The sequence below is a fragment of the Acinonyx jubatus genome, chromosome C2, assembly GCF_027475565.1.
Source record: "Acinonyx jubatus isolate Ajub_Pintada_27869175 chromosome C2, VMU_Ajub_asm_v1.0, whole genome shotgun sequence".
NCBI lineage: Eukaryota > Metazoa > Chordata > Mammalia > Carnivora > Felidae > Acinonyx > Acinonyx jubatus.
The window spans coordinates 75769084-75782121 of NC_069384.1; the positions used below are offsets into that span (position 1 = coordinate 75769084).

Consider the following 13038-nt stretch of genomic DNA (forward strand, 5'->3'; position numbering starts at 1 on the left):
CAGCCAGTGCTCATCTCAACAAATGCCCTCCTTAAGGCCCATCACCCATTAATTTTAATTAATTTATAGATGCACATGAGGCTAAGAACTCCATATTGAACATTCCTTTCACAAAACTCTCTCATACTGGCACACATAAACTATTTTATTCAAATGTAATATTTCATCAAATATCCTCCTAATAAAGAATTTGTTTTGCTTTCTTTTTTAGCCTGCTTTTGGAAATACTGTGTCTGAAGGTTTTTCTCTGGATACAAAAAGATAAGAACGTTAGAAAAAGATACACATCTACTCACCACTACTTAAAGATTCTAGCTATTTGAGCATAAAGAAAGGATGGCGTTTATTCTGCATACTGTATGCTTAAGGTTTAAGTTGTGCATGATGACAAATCAGTTGCACTTTTGCATGGCATGGGTTATCAAATGGCCTTGTAGTGCTAAAATTTACAGTGCTGTATCTATTGTATGCTTTCCGTAGATTCATTTTCTACATATAATTTTGTCTCATGATGACTCTGATTTTGAGCTATCAATTAAAATATTTTAAAAAGTGGGGCACCCAGGTGGCTCAGTCGGTTGAGCCTCCGACTTCGGCTCAGGTCATGATCTCACTCACGGTTCGTGAGTTCTAGCTCTGTATGGGGCTCACTGCTGTCAGGACTGTCAGCATGGAGCCTGCTGCAGATCCTCTGTCTCCCTCTCTCTCTACCCCTACCCCGCTCGTGCTATCTCAAAAATAAATAAACATTAAAATAAAAAAATAAAATATTTTAAGGGTGCCTGGGTGGCTTAGTCAGTTAAACATCCAACTTCAGTTGAGGTTATGATTTCAGGGTTCCTGAGTTCAAGCCCCACATTGGGCTCTGTGCTGATAACTCAGAGCCTGGAACCTGCTTCAGGTTTTTTGCCTTTCTCTCTCTCTGCCTCTCCCCTCTCACGCTCTGTGTCTCTCTCTCAAAATTAAATAAACATTAAAAATTTTTTTAAAAAAGTATTTTAAAAATCATCTTGGAAATTAAAATAAATTTAATTGTATCAACTTATGGAAAAAATATGCATCATTGTCCTTTCTCTTTCTTATGATTGTGCTAACTACTATCTCTTTTCTGTTCATTTGGACAATTGTCACTGAAACTACTACAACCAAATGAATACATTACTGGGAGCAGAAATATATGGTTTATTAGACTCTGGAAGAAAGTGATATTAGATGTCTCAGAGATAGAAAACTTTCTTATAAAACAATTTGCCTGTTGGTTTCTTAATTCTCATCTATGCCTCCTCCACAGCATCACGAACTATTTGAGACTCAGAATGTCTATAAGAGATTAGCTTCGTTGTGCCAAAAAAATAAACAGAACAAAAGAACTCATTGGATTTCTCTTGATTCTTTTTTTTTCCTTTTCACATCCATATATCAAACTTGCTCTTGCTTACATATGAACAAGCTTATTTACTTAGTCAATTCAAGGCTGGGAATTCAACTTCAATATTGTGTGTCACCTGTTCTAGCCCCAAAACATTGTTAACATAACTTAAAATAACATTAAGGACTAGACTAGATGGCAAGGCCAGCCTGCTCACATTCCCTTACTTCACAATATGGGGGAAATGCAGTTTACCTACATGATATCAATTTTGTGGTGCTTAAAGAGAAAATTATTGCAGAGTATGAACAATATTGCTTAAGTTGAAAAAAACCATAAAACAAACCAAGTTGAGCGACATATCTAAAGTGCCATATATATACTTGTTAGGAACCACTCAAATGTACATAAATATTAGTTGCTCAATCATGCCTGATTATTCCTACATATTTACACCAGTAGTAAACAGAAACATAATATTGTTATGAAGAAAGACAAAAATTCCCGCTTTCATCATCTCATGTTTATTACCTTTGGAATAGTTAAACAATATGCAGGCAGTTTGAATCTTTAGGAGTAAGACAGAAAGGTCTTTTGCTACTTCTTCCTTTTAGGAGAATCCATTAAGTTATATTTTAATAGTTTGCTTTAAGAAATTTAATCCCTAAAGCTATCTGTAGATTAAAGGTAGAATTTGTTAGACTTTCTGTAGTGTGAGTAAATTTTAAGATGATGTGACATCATAAAACATCCCTCATAAAAAATTGTTTATGTAATTGATGACAGAACACAGAAATCCATATTCACAGTTTGCTCTATGAAGCTTCACAAATGAATGAGATGACTCATCATATTCTGAACAGAAATCATGTTTTAATTTCCTGCTATGTTAAAATAATGCCCTATTTCGAACTGGTGTACTGTTGATTTATTTTCTACTTTGTATAAAGTAGTGGTGGAAATAACATGAAATAAAATAGTTATAAGTGGAGAAAACATTTTTCTCTTTTTGTTCATTAAAGTCTTGTATATATATTATATTATGAGATAAATGCATTATTACACATCAGAATAGAGTATAAATCCATACATTGTGACCTCTGACTTTAATTAAATGGAATGCCATAAGCATAACTTTGCATTAAAAAATATAGGTGATAGGAAATCAATTTGTTTATTTCGACTTTAAACCTTCACCATGAGAAAATTTTAGGCTAAAGTAGGCTTTAATACCTTTTGTCAATGCATGAAGCAGCAGCATCCAAGTGGATTAGAAGCTTACAGATAACCAAATGGGAGAAAAAGGGAAGGAAGAACCTCCAAGGAATAGAACACATTCCTAAAATTGAACAGAAGGTTGAAGAAAGCTGGCAAGAAACATTTTAACTTCTTCTTCAGTAATTATTTCAAATAGAAAGTCCTACAGGATATTTTCCATGTACCACTGCTAACTTTCTAATGCAAGCTTCTGAAAACAGAATTGGTTAGCTCTCTCAAAATTCATTTCTCCTTGCTATGGCCCATCTATCACAATTAACAAAATCATTCATTTACTGTATTTTTCTAAAATTTGAAGACTTTCAGCAGTTGAAGAAATTTTCCCTAAACTAAGAATACAAAGCCAACCATGTTCTAAGTGCATATGTTCATTTCTGTGTGTCTTTGATTGCATTCTTTGGATCATACGTTTATTCAATTTTAGTTAAAATTAACAGCTATCCATTTCTCACCTCTTGTAATATGAATATACCTTCTCATAACATTCTTCCTTTATATTCTAAAATAAAACTCTGCCCTATTCATCAAACTTTTCTCCTCCCATATATCAGGTCCATCTGACAGTGGTTGCTAGTGTTTAACGTTTTCCAGAGGTTTTACAAACTTCGGCTACTCTCTGGTTCAAGAAATAAGTTGTCTTTGTGTTTTAAAAGCATACCCAATGTACCATTGGCTTATATACCTAAGTTGTAGTAATATTGTAGTTATTGTTGAGAACTGAGCGTTCCAGAGTATCAAATTTTATACTTCGATAGATCAATTAAAAATAATTTGAATCATTTAAAGAAATCATTCTTAAACACATTATACTTTTCAATGCCTTTTTAAACACAGTATATGAAACCAGTCAAACAGTTTCTTAGGCAAGTCAGTAGCATCAAAAAGATTGTTTATTGTACTGTGTTAAAATTACGTGTACTTAATAAGCCCCAGACTGGTCCAGTGGCTTACTTTTTGATGATTCCTAGTCTTCTTCCATACTTTCCTCTGTTACTCCTGTGTGGTTGTTCTCCTCATAATCAGCCACTGCTACTGTTAATTAACTACCAGTTGTAACTAAACAGTTTTTTAATGTTTATTTATTTTTGAGAAATAGAGAGAGCATGAGTGGGGTAGGGAAGAGAGAGAGGGAGACACAGAATCCACAGCAGGCTCTAGGCTCTGAGCTATCAGCACAGAGCCCAGTGTGGGGCTGGAACTCACAGACTACGAGATCATGACCTCCCAGACCGCGAGATCATGACCTGAGCCAAAGTCTGACGCTTAACCGACTGAGCCACCCAGGCGCCTCCTACCAGTTGTAATTTAGAGAAAGTGGTTAGGCACCATGAGATGTCCAAACCTGATAAATGATTAATATCCTTCACTTCCTAATTCTGTCAATATGCCCTGACCTGCAGGTATTTTTTTTTCAGTTCTTTGGAATAATAAAATTGATGGGCTTAATTACTGTTTTTTTTTTTTTTCCTTGCTTACACATCTTTTATTTCTGGAACTGAGGCTGTGCTTTATTTGGTTGAACCTGACTGTAATTTGAATACATTAAGAGAAGACTAATCTCATTATCATTTCCAAAGAGGCTCCCAGGAAAAGGATAAAAGAGAAGAAAAAATATTTAACAGAACATATACAATATTGTCTTTCCATGTTCCTCAATAATGAACAAATAGATCCTACCTAAGTTTTACAGAAACAAATCAGTCTTCAGTTATTATTCTTCAACTGGATAAATGTAAGTGGGAATATAGAAAGTATTTCACTGTATTGTGTTTTTTCATTGTTTCTTAGAAAAGTAAAGTTTGGGGCTAGGTAACCATTCCCGTTAGCTAAAATGTATATTTAAAAAAATATCCACACATTGAAGTGGTCTGAGTAATTTAATTAAAGCTGTAACAATACTGTGATGTGATGGACTGAAGTTCAAACTGTGGAAAGGATTTGCAGAAGATCAGTTCCTTAAAAGTTTAATCATTAAGGAGTGTAAAGAACTTCACTGAAGCATCTTCCATGTTTCTGTGATTTCACCCAGGGAAGTTGTGTCTGCAAAAACAAAAATTGAAATTGTTAAAGCTACGAGAACTTCATAGATAAGGGGAATACCATCAACTTCGCTTGAGAAGAACTAAAACTACATGATGTTTCATTATACCTTTTATTTCTAGGACATATTTTTATTGCAAAGACAATAACACAAAATTATAATTACAGATCAAAATGCATTAGGAAGAATATCTTCAACGTATAAACTAGGTGCTTATTCTCAAGCCACAGTTCCTTTCTTTGGGTACCTGCTCTATTCTATTTCTTTTCCATTTTCAATCTTGGTTCAAGGATGTTGCCATGACATATATAAGAAAGATAAAGAAAATCTGACTACTACTTCCTGTTTATTGCTATGATAACATATTGATAATTGTTGTATATTTTGCTCAAAGGGGAACAATCATAATACTGGAATTTAAACATGGCATTTCTGCTCTTTGAGAGTTCTGTAAGTATATTTGAATGATAGTGTGTCAAAATTGTTTTCAAATAAAAAAATTGTCAGTATAATAAAGCAACATGTGCCTTACATTCTTAAAAGTCTTAGTGCATATGGCAGCAAGGGGTAGCATAATCAATAGTCCTATTTCTACCAAATTTGATCAGGAAGGCACCCTGATTTCAATGGCCTAGAACTTGCTAACTGCATTTAGAGAAAACACCTCTCTGAATTTAAGTTGTTTAGAGCAGAAGGCTATAAAAAACTCAAAACTCAAAATTTTGGTCCAATATGTTAATGACTTGAGGAAGACATTGTGCAAATACCAGATTATCTTCCTTTCCAAAATATAGCAGAGAAGAGGTTAGCATTTGTTCTGCAAACTAGGTAACATAAAGCAGCTGTATCTAGACCTAAACTCAAAATAATAAGCAAAACTTCCACAATTAGAACCAGTTTCACTTTTAGTGTGAACACTTACAGTGAAACCCAGAAGGTGAAAACCCACAAATAAACCTGGTCTAAAAGAGCCTACATTAACTCCTACAGAAGCGGAACAAAGATTTTCACAGTCAGACATACTGCTTCTGTTTGTTTTAGAAATGTATAACCAGAGAAATTGGCATCCAACAATGACAATTATACCCTGAGGACCTTATAGGTGATGAAGAGAACTTTGGTCTAGAAGTCTAGAGACCTGAGTCCTGGACCTTGCTCTGTCTGAGAGCCTGTACAATTTTGAGCAAATCAATTTCCTCTCACAGACCCAATGTCCTCATTTGTTAAAAACAAAACAAAACAAAAGGATTGGATTAAAATAGACCTTATATTCTTGAATCTCTTAGTACTTAATCCAAAAAATATTGTACCAATAAGAAATAATATACCAAAAATTGTTTTGAAAAGTTAAATGGAAATTAGAAATCTATTTTTATGTTTTCTATTATTCATAAACCATAAAACATAAAACTTCACATGAGGAAGTAAAAAAGCATCTGAGAAATCCTGGTGATCATGGCAGGAAATAATAAATAGAAACCTAATGGTTGAGCAGGTGCACTTGCAATGATTGACAAAAGAGAAAAAAAAATACATGATGTTAAGTTTTATTCTAAACCTATTCTTCTGTGATATACCATCGTGAAACTTTAATAACAAGGACAGTGGTTTTCATGATAGTCAACAAAGCTTATTAAATGAAGGACATAATATATTAATTTGGATTTCACCAAAGTGATTCGGGAGACATTATATTAATTCAACTACCTTTTGATAGTTTAGTAGCTCTCTGGAGTTTATATGGTCTAAAACTTCATATGAAATTATATGGAAATGAGTTTCCTGAATGATTTTTTTCTTATCATAACCTGTTTTGGCTTAATTCAGAGATACCAAATGGGATGTCCAAAGTGATAGAGAACAGGTGGAAACTGATCAAAGTTTTAATCTCAGTGTCATAATGTTATCAATACATCAAGAAACTGGAGGATTGTGATCCTGATTTCAAGGAGTTACTTGGTTTGTAATAGCAATTAGTTAGATCTTTCTCAGATATAAGGTGGTGATTTTTAAAAATCTTAAAGAGTGACCATACTTGGTATATCTCTAGATGTAAAGAAAGTCTGATCTATGTTTTGAAGATGCTACTGCTCAAAACGCACTGTTTGTCACAGTATTCATTAAGCATCACCCCCCCCCCCCCAGTATTTGTGGACATTCAGTAACTTCATAACTTCATTGATCAAGAGCTCTGTGGACAAAAAAAGATTCTTTTAACTAAGTCATTCTGAGAATAAGAAAGTTGAAGTAATATTGACTTCTCATTGTGGTATAGAGCATTTGACAAAGAGAAAAAACAGGCATGATTCAAGTTGAGAGGTTCAGGGCTAATGTGATGCTCTTGGGGACTTTGCAAATTTGGTTTAAGCATCATCTTGAGAGAAATAAAAAGCAGAGTTTTCTCTTCTGTAGCTTGAAATTGTCAAACAGTTCCAGGTTGTCTTACCTGCTTGGGAGAGAGGATGCATTCTCTGTAGCCTTTCCTGGGAAAAAACATATTGCCTAGATTTTATGTTTAAAATTTACTGTTTATCATGAATAGACACTTCTCTAAAGAAGACATCCGGATGGCCAACAGGCACATGAAAAGATGTTCAACGTCGCTCCTTATCAGGGAAATACAAATCAAAACCACACTCAGGTATCACCTCACACCAGTCAGAGTGGCCAAAATGAACAAATCAGGAGACTATAGATGCTGGAGAGGATGTAGAGAAACGGGAACCCTCTTGCACTGTTGGTGGGAATGCAAATTGGTGCAGCCGCTCTGGAAAGCAGTGTGGAGGTTCCTCAGAAAATTAAAAATAGACCTACCCTATGACCCAGCAATAGCACTGCTAGGAATTTATCCAAGGGATACAGGAGTACTGATGCATAGGGGCACTTGTACCCCAATGTTCATAGCAGCACTCTCAACAATAGCCAAATTATGGAAAGAGCCTAAATGTCCATCAACTGATGAATGGATAAAGAAATTGTGGTTTATATACACAATGGAGTACTACGTGGCAATGAGAAAAAATGAAATATGGCCTTTTGTAGCAACGTGGATGGAACTGGAGAGTGTGATGCTAAGTGAAATAAGCCATACAGAGAAAGACAGATACCATATGGTTTCACTCTTATGTGGATCCTGAGAAACTTAACAGGAACCCATGGGGGAGGGGAAGGAAAAAAAAAAAGAGGTTAGAGTGGGAGACATCCAAAGCATAAGAGACTGTTAAAAACTGAGAACAAACTGAGGGTTGATGGGGAGTGGGAGGGAGGAGAGGGTGGGTGATGGGTATTGAGGAGGGCACCTTTCGGGATGAGCACTGGGTGTTGTATGGAAACCAATTTGACAATAAATTTCATATATAAAAAAAATAAAAAAATAAAAAAAATAAAAAAAATAAAATAAAATAAAATTTACTGTTTAAAACATATAATATGTATGACTGAATATACTTATTAAAATATAAGCTTAGAATTTAAGTTTTCTGGATTTGAATTCTACTTACATCACTTACTAGCTATACGGCATTTTACTTATATCTAAGCTTTTTACTTATTTGTATAATAAAATAATAATTGTTATTATTATTATTGACTACTACATGTCAGACGCTATTCTAAATGTATATTGTATATCAGATTTAGTCCTCTGCACAATGTAATGTGATAGAACTTATTATTATCCTCATTTTACGGAGGGGGATTTCAGAATTTCAACAAGATCCCACAGCTAACAGATGAATTAGGATTTGACTACAAAACTGACCTCTCTAGCTGGCAGTTTTACCCCTTATACTGTACTGTTTCTCAAGGCCCTGGAGAGAGTAATAGGACCTACTTTATGGAACATGATGATTAAATGAAGCTATGTGTGAACAGCACTAAGTATAGGGTCTAGTGCAGAGTAAATTTTCAGAACTATAATCTAAGATGTTATCACTTGCATGTACTATGTGTCCAATACATTCTAGACTACTATATGCATCTAATTTAATATTCACAACACCACACTATGTATCACAATACAATCACCGTGTTATTATGTAAGTGTACAGACATAGAGAAATAAGGTATCTTCATGGAAACAAGATAATGAATGATGACAGAACCAGGATTTTGATTAGGTGTTCTGATTCCGTGCCTATACTCTTTCTGCTACATCGTTCACTCTCCTATGTTCCATGTTATCATAATTCTGGGAATGTAGTTATCAGCAACAAAATGGTATGTGTCACTGAAATGTGTCTTCTTCATAATAGAGGGATTAGCACACAGTTATGTACATGTGAAGGTGATTTATTACATCAATTAGAATTTTAACCATTGTTCACATATTAATACTCAATAGTTATTTAAGAATCTGGGAGAATAACTGAATCTTTTTTTTTGGTGAAATATATCTCGGACATTCTTTTGCTTCTTTAATGTCATTTAAGTTATTTAGCATCAATATATTATTGAGTACAGAAATGTTGAAAAAGTTATTTTATAACCTAGGAAATCAAAAGGGCAATTTATAAATCAACTGAGTCAATTAGCCCATGGCAAAACATTAATCAGAAGCCTGCATATATTGTTACTTTGTCAAATGGTACTCACAGTTGGAATCAATTAGCCTCTGGAATTTGAGAGACGGTTTCCACCAATCCGATCCACAGGGATACCAAATCGCCTTTTTGGATGATCTACTACTTTCCTGTAATAAACCACGTAGAACATTTCTAAGCTGAAGTCCAAGTTATTAATTAATGACTTTTGCTCCTTTATTTCTTGCAGATCTGGGCACTGTCTTTGGGAGTGGGCATACATATGATAGTTACCTTTCATCAGTGCCCACTATATGCCAGACACTATCTCTTATCCTTTCAACATCTGTTAAAGTGGGTATACCTACCTCCATGTCACATCTGAGGAATCAGAAGCTTAGAGAAATTAAATGACTTATCCAAACCAAACAGTGCAGTTGAGAGTTGGGTCTTATTAGCATATCAATTTGCTAGGTGTTTAGCTTGGGTAAGTCCCTTCCTCTCTTCAAATCTTGGTGTATTCATTTGATAATAGAAGAAGATTGAAGTCTGTCAGTGGTTTTCCCCAATCTCTGCCTCAAAATGGTTCTTCAAGGGAAAAATGGTAGTGGGAGAGGAAAAAGTGCTGATGCCAACATTGAATGTGAAGTGCATCTCTCTTGTCTTCCCTCAGATTTTACCCAGATACACTTGGTACACAATGGTCTATGTCTGTTACATAGTCTCTGTGCCAAATACTGTTTGAAAAAAAAAAAAGCTTCATTATTACAATAAAGTTTAGGGGCACCTGGGTGGCTCAGTTGCTTAAGTGTCCGACTTCAGCCTAGGGCATGATCTTGCCGTTCCCGAGTTTGAGCCCTGTATTGGGCTCTGTGCTGACAGCTCAGAGCCTGGAGCCTGTTTCAGATTCTGTGTCTCCCTCTCCCTCTCTCTGTCCCTTCCCCACTCACACTCTGTCTCTCCAAAAATACATATTAATATAAGTAAATAAATAGATAAAAAATTTAAAATAAAGTTTAAAAATCCTACAAGAGAACTTCTAGCTTGTATGTCCTATCAATTCTCTCTTTAGAAAGAAGAAACATCTTAATTTGATTTGTTATTGCCATGCTTTAGTTCTATCAAATCAAAATCCTAATGGAGAGGTCTCAGAATGCTCAGTACATGACTTTCACTGGCCATGGAGCTGTGAGAAGTTTTGAGCCTTCCTAATGAAGATAGAGACAACTTAACCAATTTTCAACAGCTTAAAGAGTTAAAAAGATTTGTTCAGAACATTTTGAACAGCTTCTATTCTAATTATTTGCATTATATTGTCAATATGTACTACACAATTTAAACACCAAAAATTAATGAAAATTTCAATATCTATTATTTTTTCCTATTATCATTGATCATGTAACTACTATATATAAAGTTATTTTTCTGGCTGTCTTGGGATTGATAAATCAGACACAGCCTTTGCTTTCAAAAACCTATAACTAAGTACTCACAGATGGGTAATGATTTAATAAAAATAAGAAGAAAAATCTCTCATTTTTATTGATGCCAAATTTTTACCTTATCAGCATTCCTCATATCACTGTTAGGTAAATAATTTATTTAAAAACTCTGAAAAGTATAGAGAATAATGGAAACACAGGGGATTTTTATTGCTGTGTCTTACATATAGAACATTGTATAAACACTGCTTGATTGTAATTAAAACAATAAATTTGGTGGTAATTAATATTTACCTAATGCTTTGCAGAAACCAGGTACTATGCTTTGTACTGTGTAGACAAAGATGATAAAAATGGACATTGAACCTGATATGGATCTATTCTCAAATGATATTGTAAGAATGACGCCATGTTATGGTTTTTTTTTTTTGTTTTGTTTTTACCTAATTCAGCCTTCTTTTCTGTTGATTAACATTCATCTTCATTTCCAAGTTGGCCCTTAGTTTTGCTAGTCAATGCAGGTAGCATTGTTTGTATGATCTTTATAAGGCTGTCTGCTAGACAACAGTTTGCTCAGTGGGGAGAAAGCTGAAAAAAACATATTTAGTGCTTATCCTTAACCTAGACATACCTCTGCCTCTATTCTTCAGATTTCTAAAAAACATACCTTCTTAAGGGACTTCTGGGTGGCTCAGTTGGTTTAGTGTTCGACTTCAGATCACGTTATGATCTCACAGTTAGTGAGTTCCAACCCCACATCAGGATCTGTGCTGGCAGCTCAGAGCCTGGAGCCTGCTTCAGATTCTGTGTCTCCCTCCCTCTGCCTCCTCCCCACTCATTCTCTCTCTCAAAAATAATAAACATTAAAAAATATTTTTAAACATACCTTCTTAAGAGGTGTCTATCATTTGTACTTCTGGATTTCTTGACACTACATTGGCTACGTATTTTTTGACTTGCTAATCAATGAGGAAACATGTTATCTGTCAAATTAGCATAAAATTAATGATAAAGCATCATAGGGAAATTATGTATATCAGCTGTACTTTAGGTATTCTGATGTAATTATAAATAATTACTGTTGAAAAAAGAAAATGTCTCTTTTTTATTTTGTGTTATTCATATAAGTAAATTTATAGACTTTTATTTTAAGCAATTATTTTCCTTGTGGTAGTAAGAACAAGACCTCCTCAAAGATGTTCACACCATAACCCACAGAATCTATGTCACCTTACATAGCAACAGAGACTTTGCAGATATGATTAATAAGGACCTTGAGATGAGAGAATTATTCTGGATTTTCTGGGTAGGCCCAATGTGGTCTAGCCTCCTTAAAAGTGGAAGATGATTGAAGAAGAGTGGGTCAGAGGGCTGCAAACTGAGAAGGACTTAACCCACCACTCCTGGCATTGATGATGAAGGAAAGGATCAAGAATCAAGGAATGCTGTGACCTTTAGAAGTTCTCAGAAGAAAATGAGAACCTCAGTCCTACAACCAAAATGAACTGAATTCTGCCAACAACCTGAATAAGCAGGAAATGAATTCTCCACTATCGTCTCCAAGGAGTGTGGACTGCTGACCTCTTGACTTCTGTATCCAGCTGGCAGATTGGGCAAAAGAGAGCACAGAGCAGCTATCAGGGAGAGATTGAGAGGCTACACAGTGGCTAGCAATCATATGGCTACACTTAACTGAAAAGGAGACAGAGAAAAGTGGTATAGAATGACATATGGGGACTGTTGTATAGGACTTCTGACCTATAGAATTATAAGATAATAAATTTGTGTTGTTTTAAGTCCAGAAGTTTAAGGTAAGTCATTACCATAGCAATTAAATAGGAATATGTTTGTCTGATTTAGAGTTATGTCTAAGGGCAATTTGTTTATATATATATAAAACAATTAGACTGATGCAATTTTTACTCTTTGAACCCATCAGTTCTTTTACTGACTACCCTACCATAACTCCAGGAAAAGGGTAAGAGAGAAGCCATCTCAGGGTCAAGGAGACTGCTCAGAAGTCCCAGACAAATAAGAAGAGGAAGTGAGAAACCAACCCCTTCCAGGTGTTTAAAGGACTGGTTGAGAAGGGGAAGGAAACGACAGCTGGGAAAAAGAGTAGTGCCACACATGTGAACTGACCTCCCAGAGCACCTGTGGGATGGATGGTGGCAGGAAAAGTAACACTTCTGCTTTTTAATTTTTTAATTTATTTTTAAAAATTTATTTATTTTGAAAGAGAGAGAGAGAGAGTCGCGCATGAGCAGGGAGAGGAGTCCATTGTGGGGTTCTATCTTACGAAGAGTGAGATCATGACCTGAGTGGAAATCAAGGTCTGGAAGCTTAACCGACTGAGCCACCCAGGCGCCCCTGCTTCTGCTTTTTTAA

The 13038-nt window shown here is 35.1% G+C and overlaps 1 protein-coding gene across 4 annotated transcripts in view; it reads left to right on the forward strand.

Annotated features, from left to right (window-relative positions):
* The window catches only part of UTS2B (urotensin 2B), a 51141-nt gene that overhangs the window by 17464 nt on the left and 20639 nt on the right, over positions 1 to 13038 (forward strand). The window contains exon 5 of one of the 4 annotated variants that reach the window (XM_027060843.2): positions 212 to 7186. The exons of the other annotated variants lie outside the window; for them this stretch is intronic. Within the exon in view, the coding sequence (XP_026916644.1) occupies positions 212 to 237 (26 nt within the window). The 3' untranslated portion in view covers positions 238 to 7186. Of the gene's footprint in view, positions 1 to 211; positions 7187 to 13038 lie in introns of those variants that run through there. 4 annotated transcript variants of the gene reach the window in all.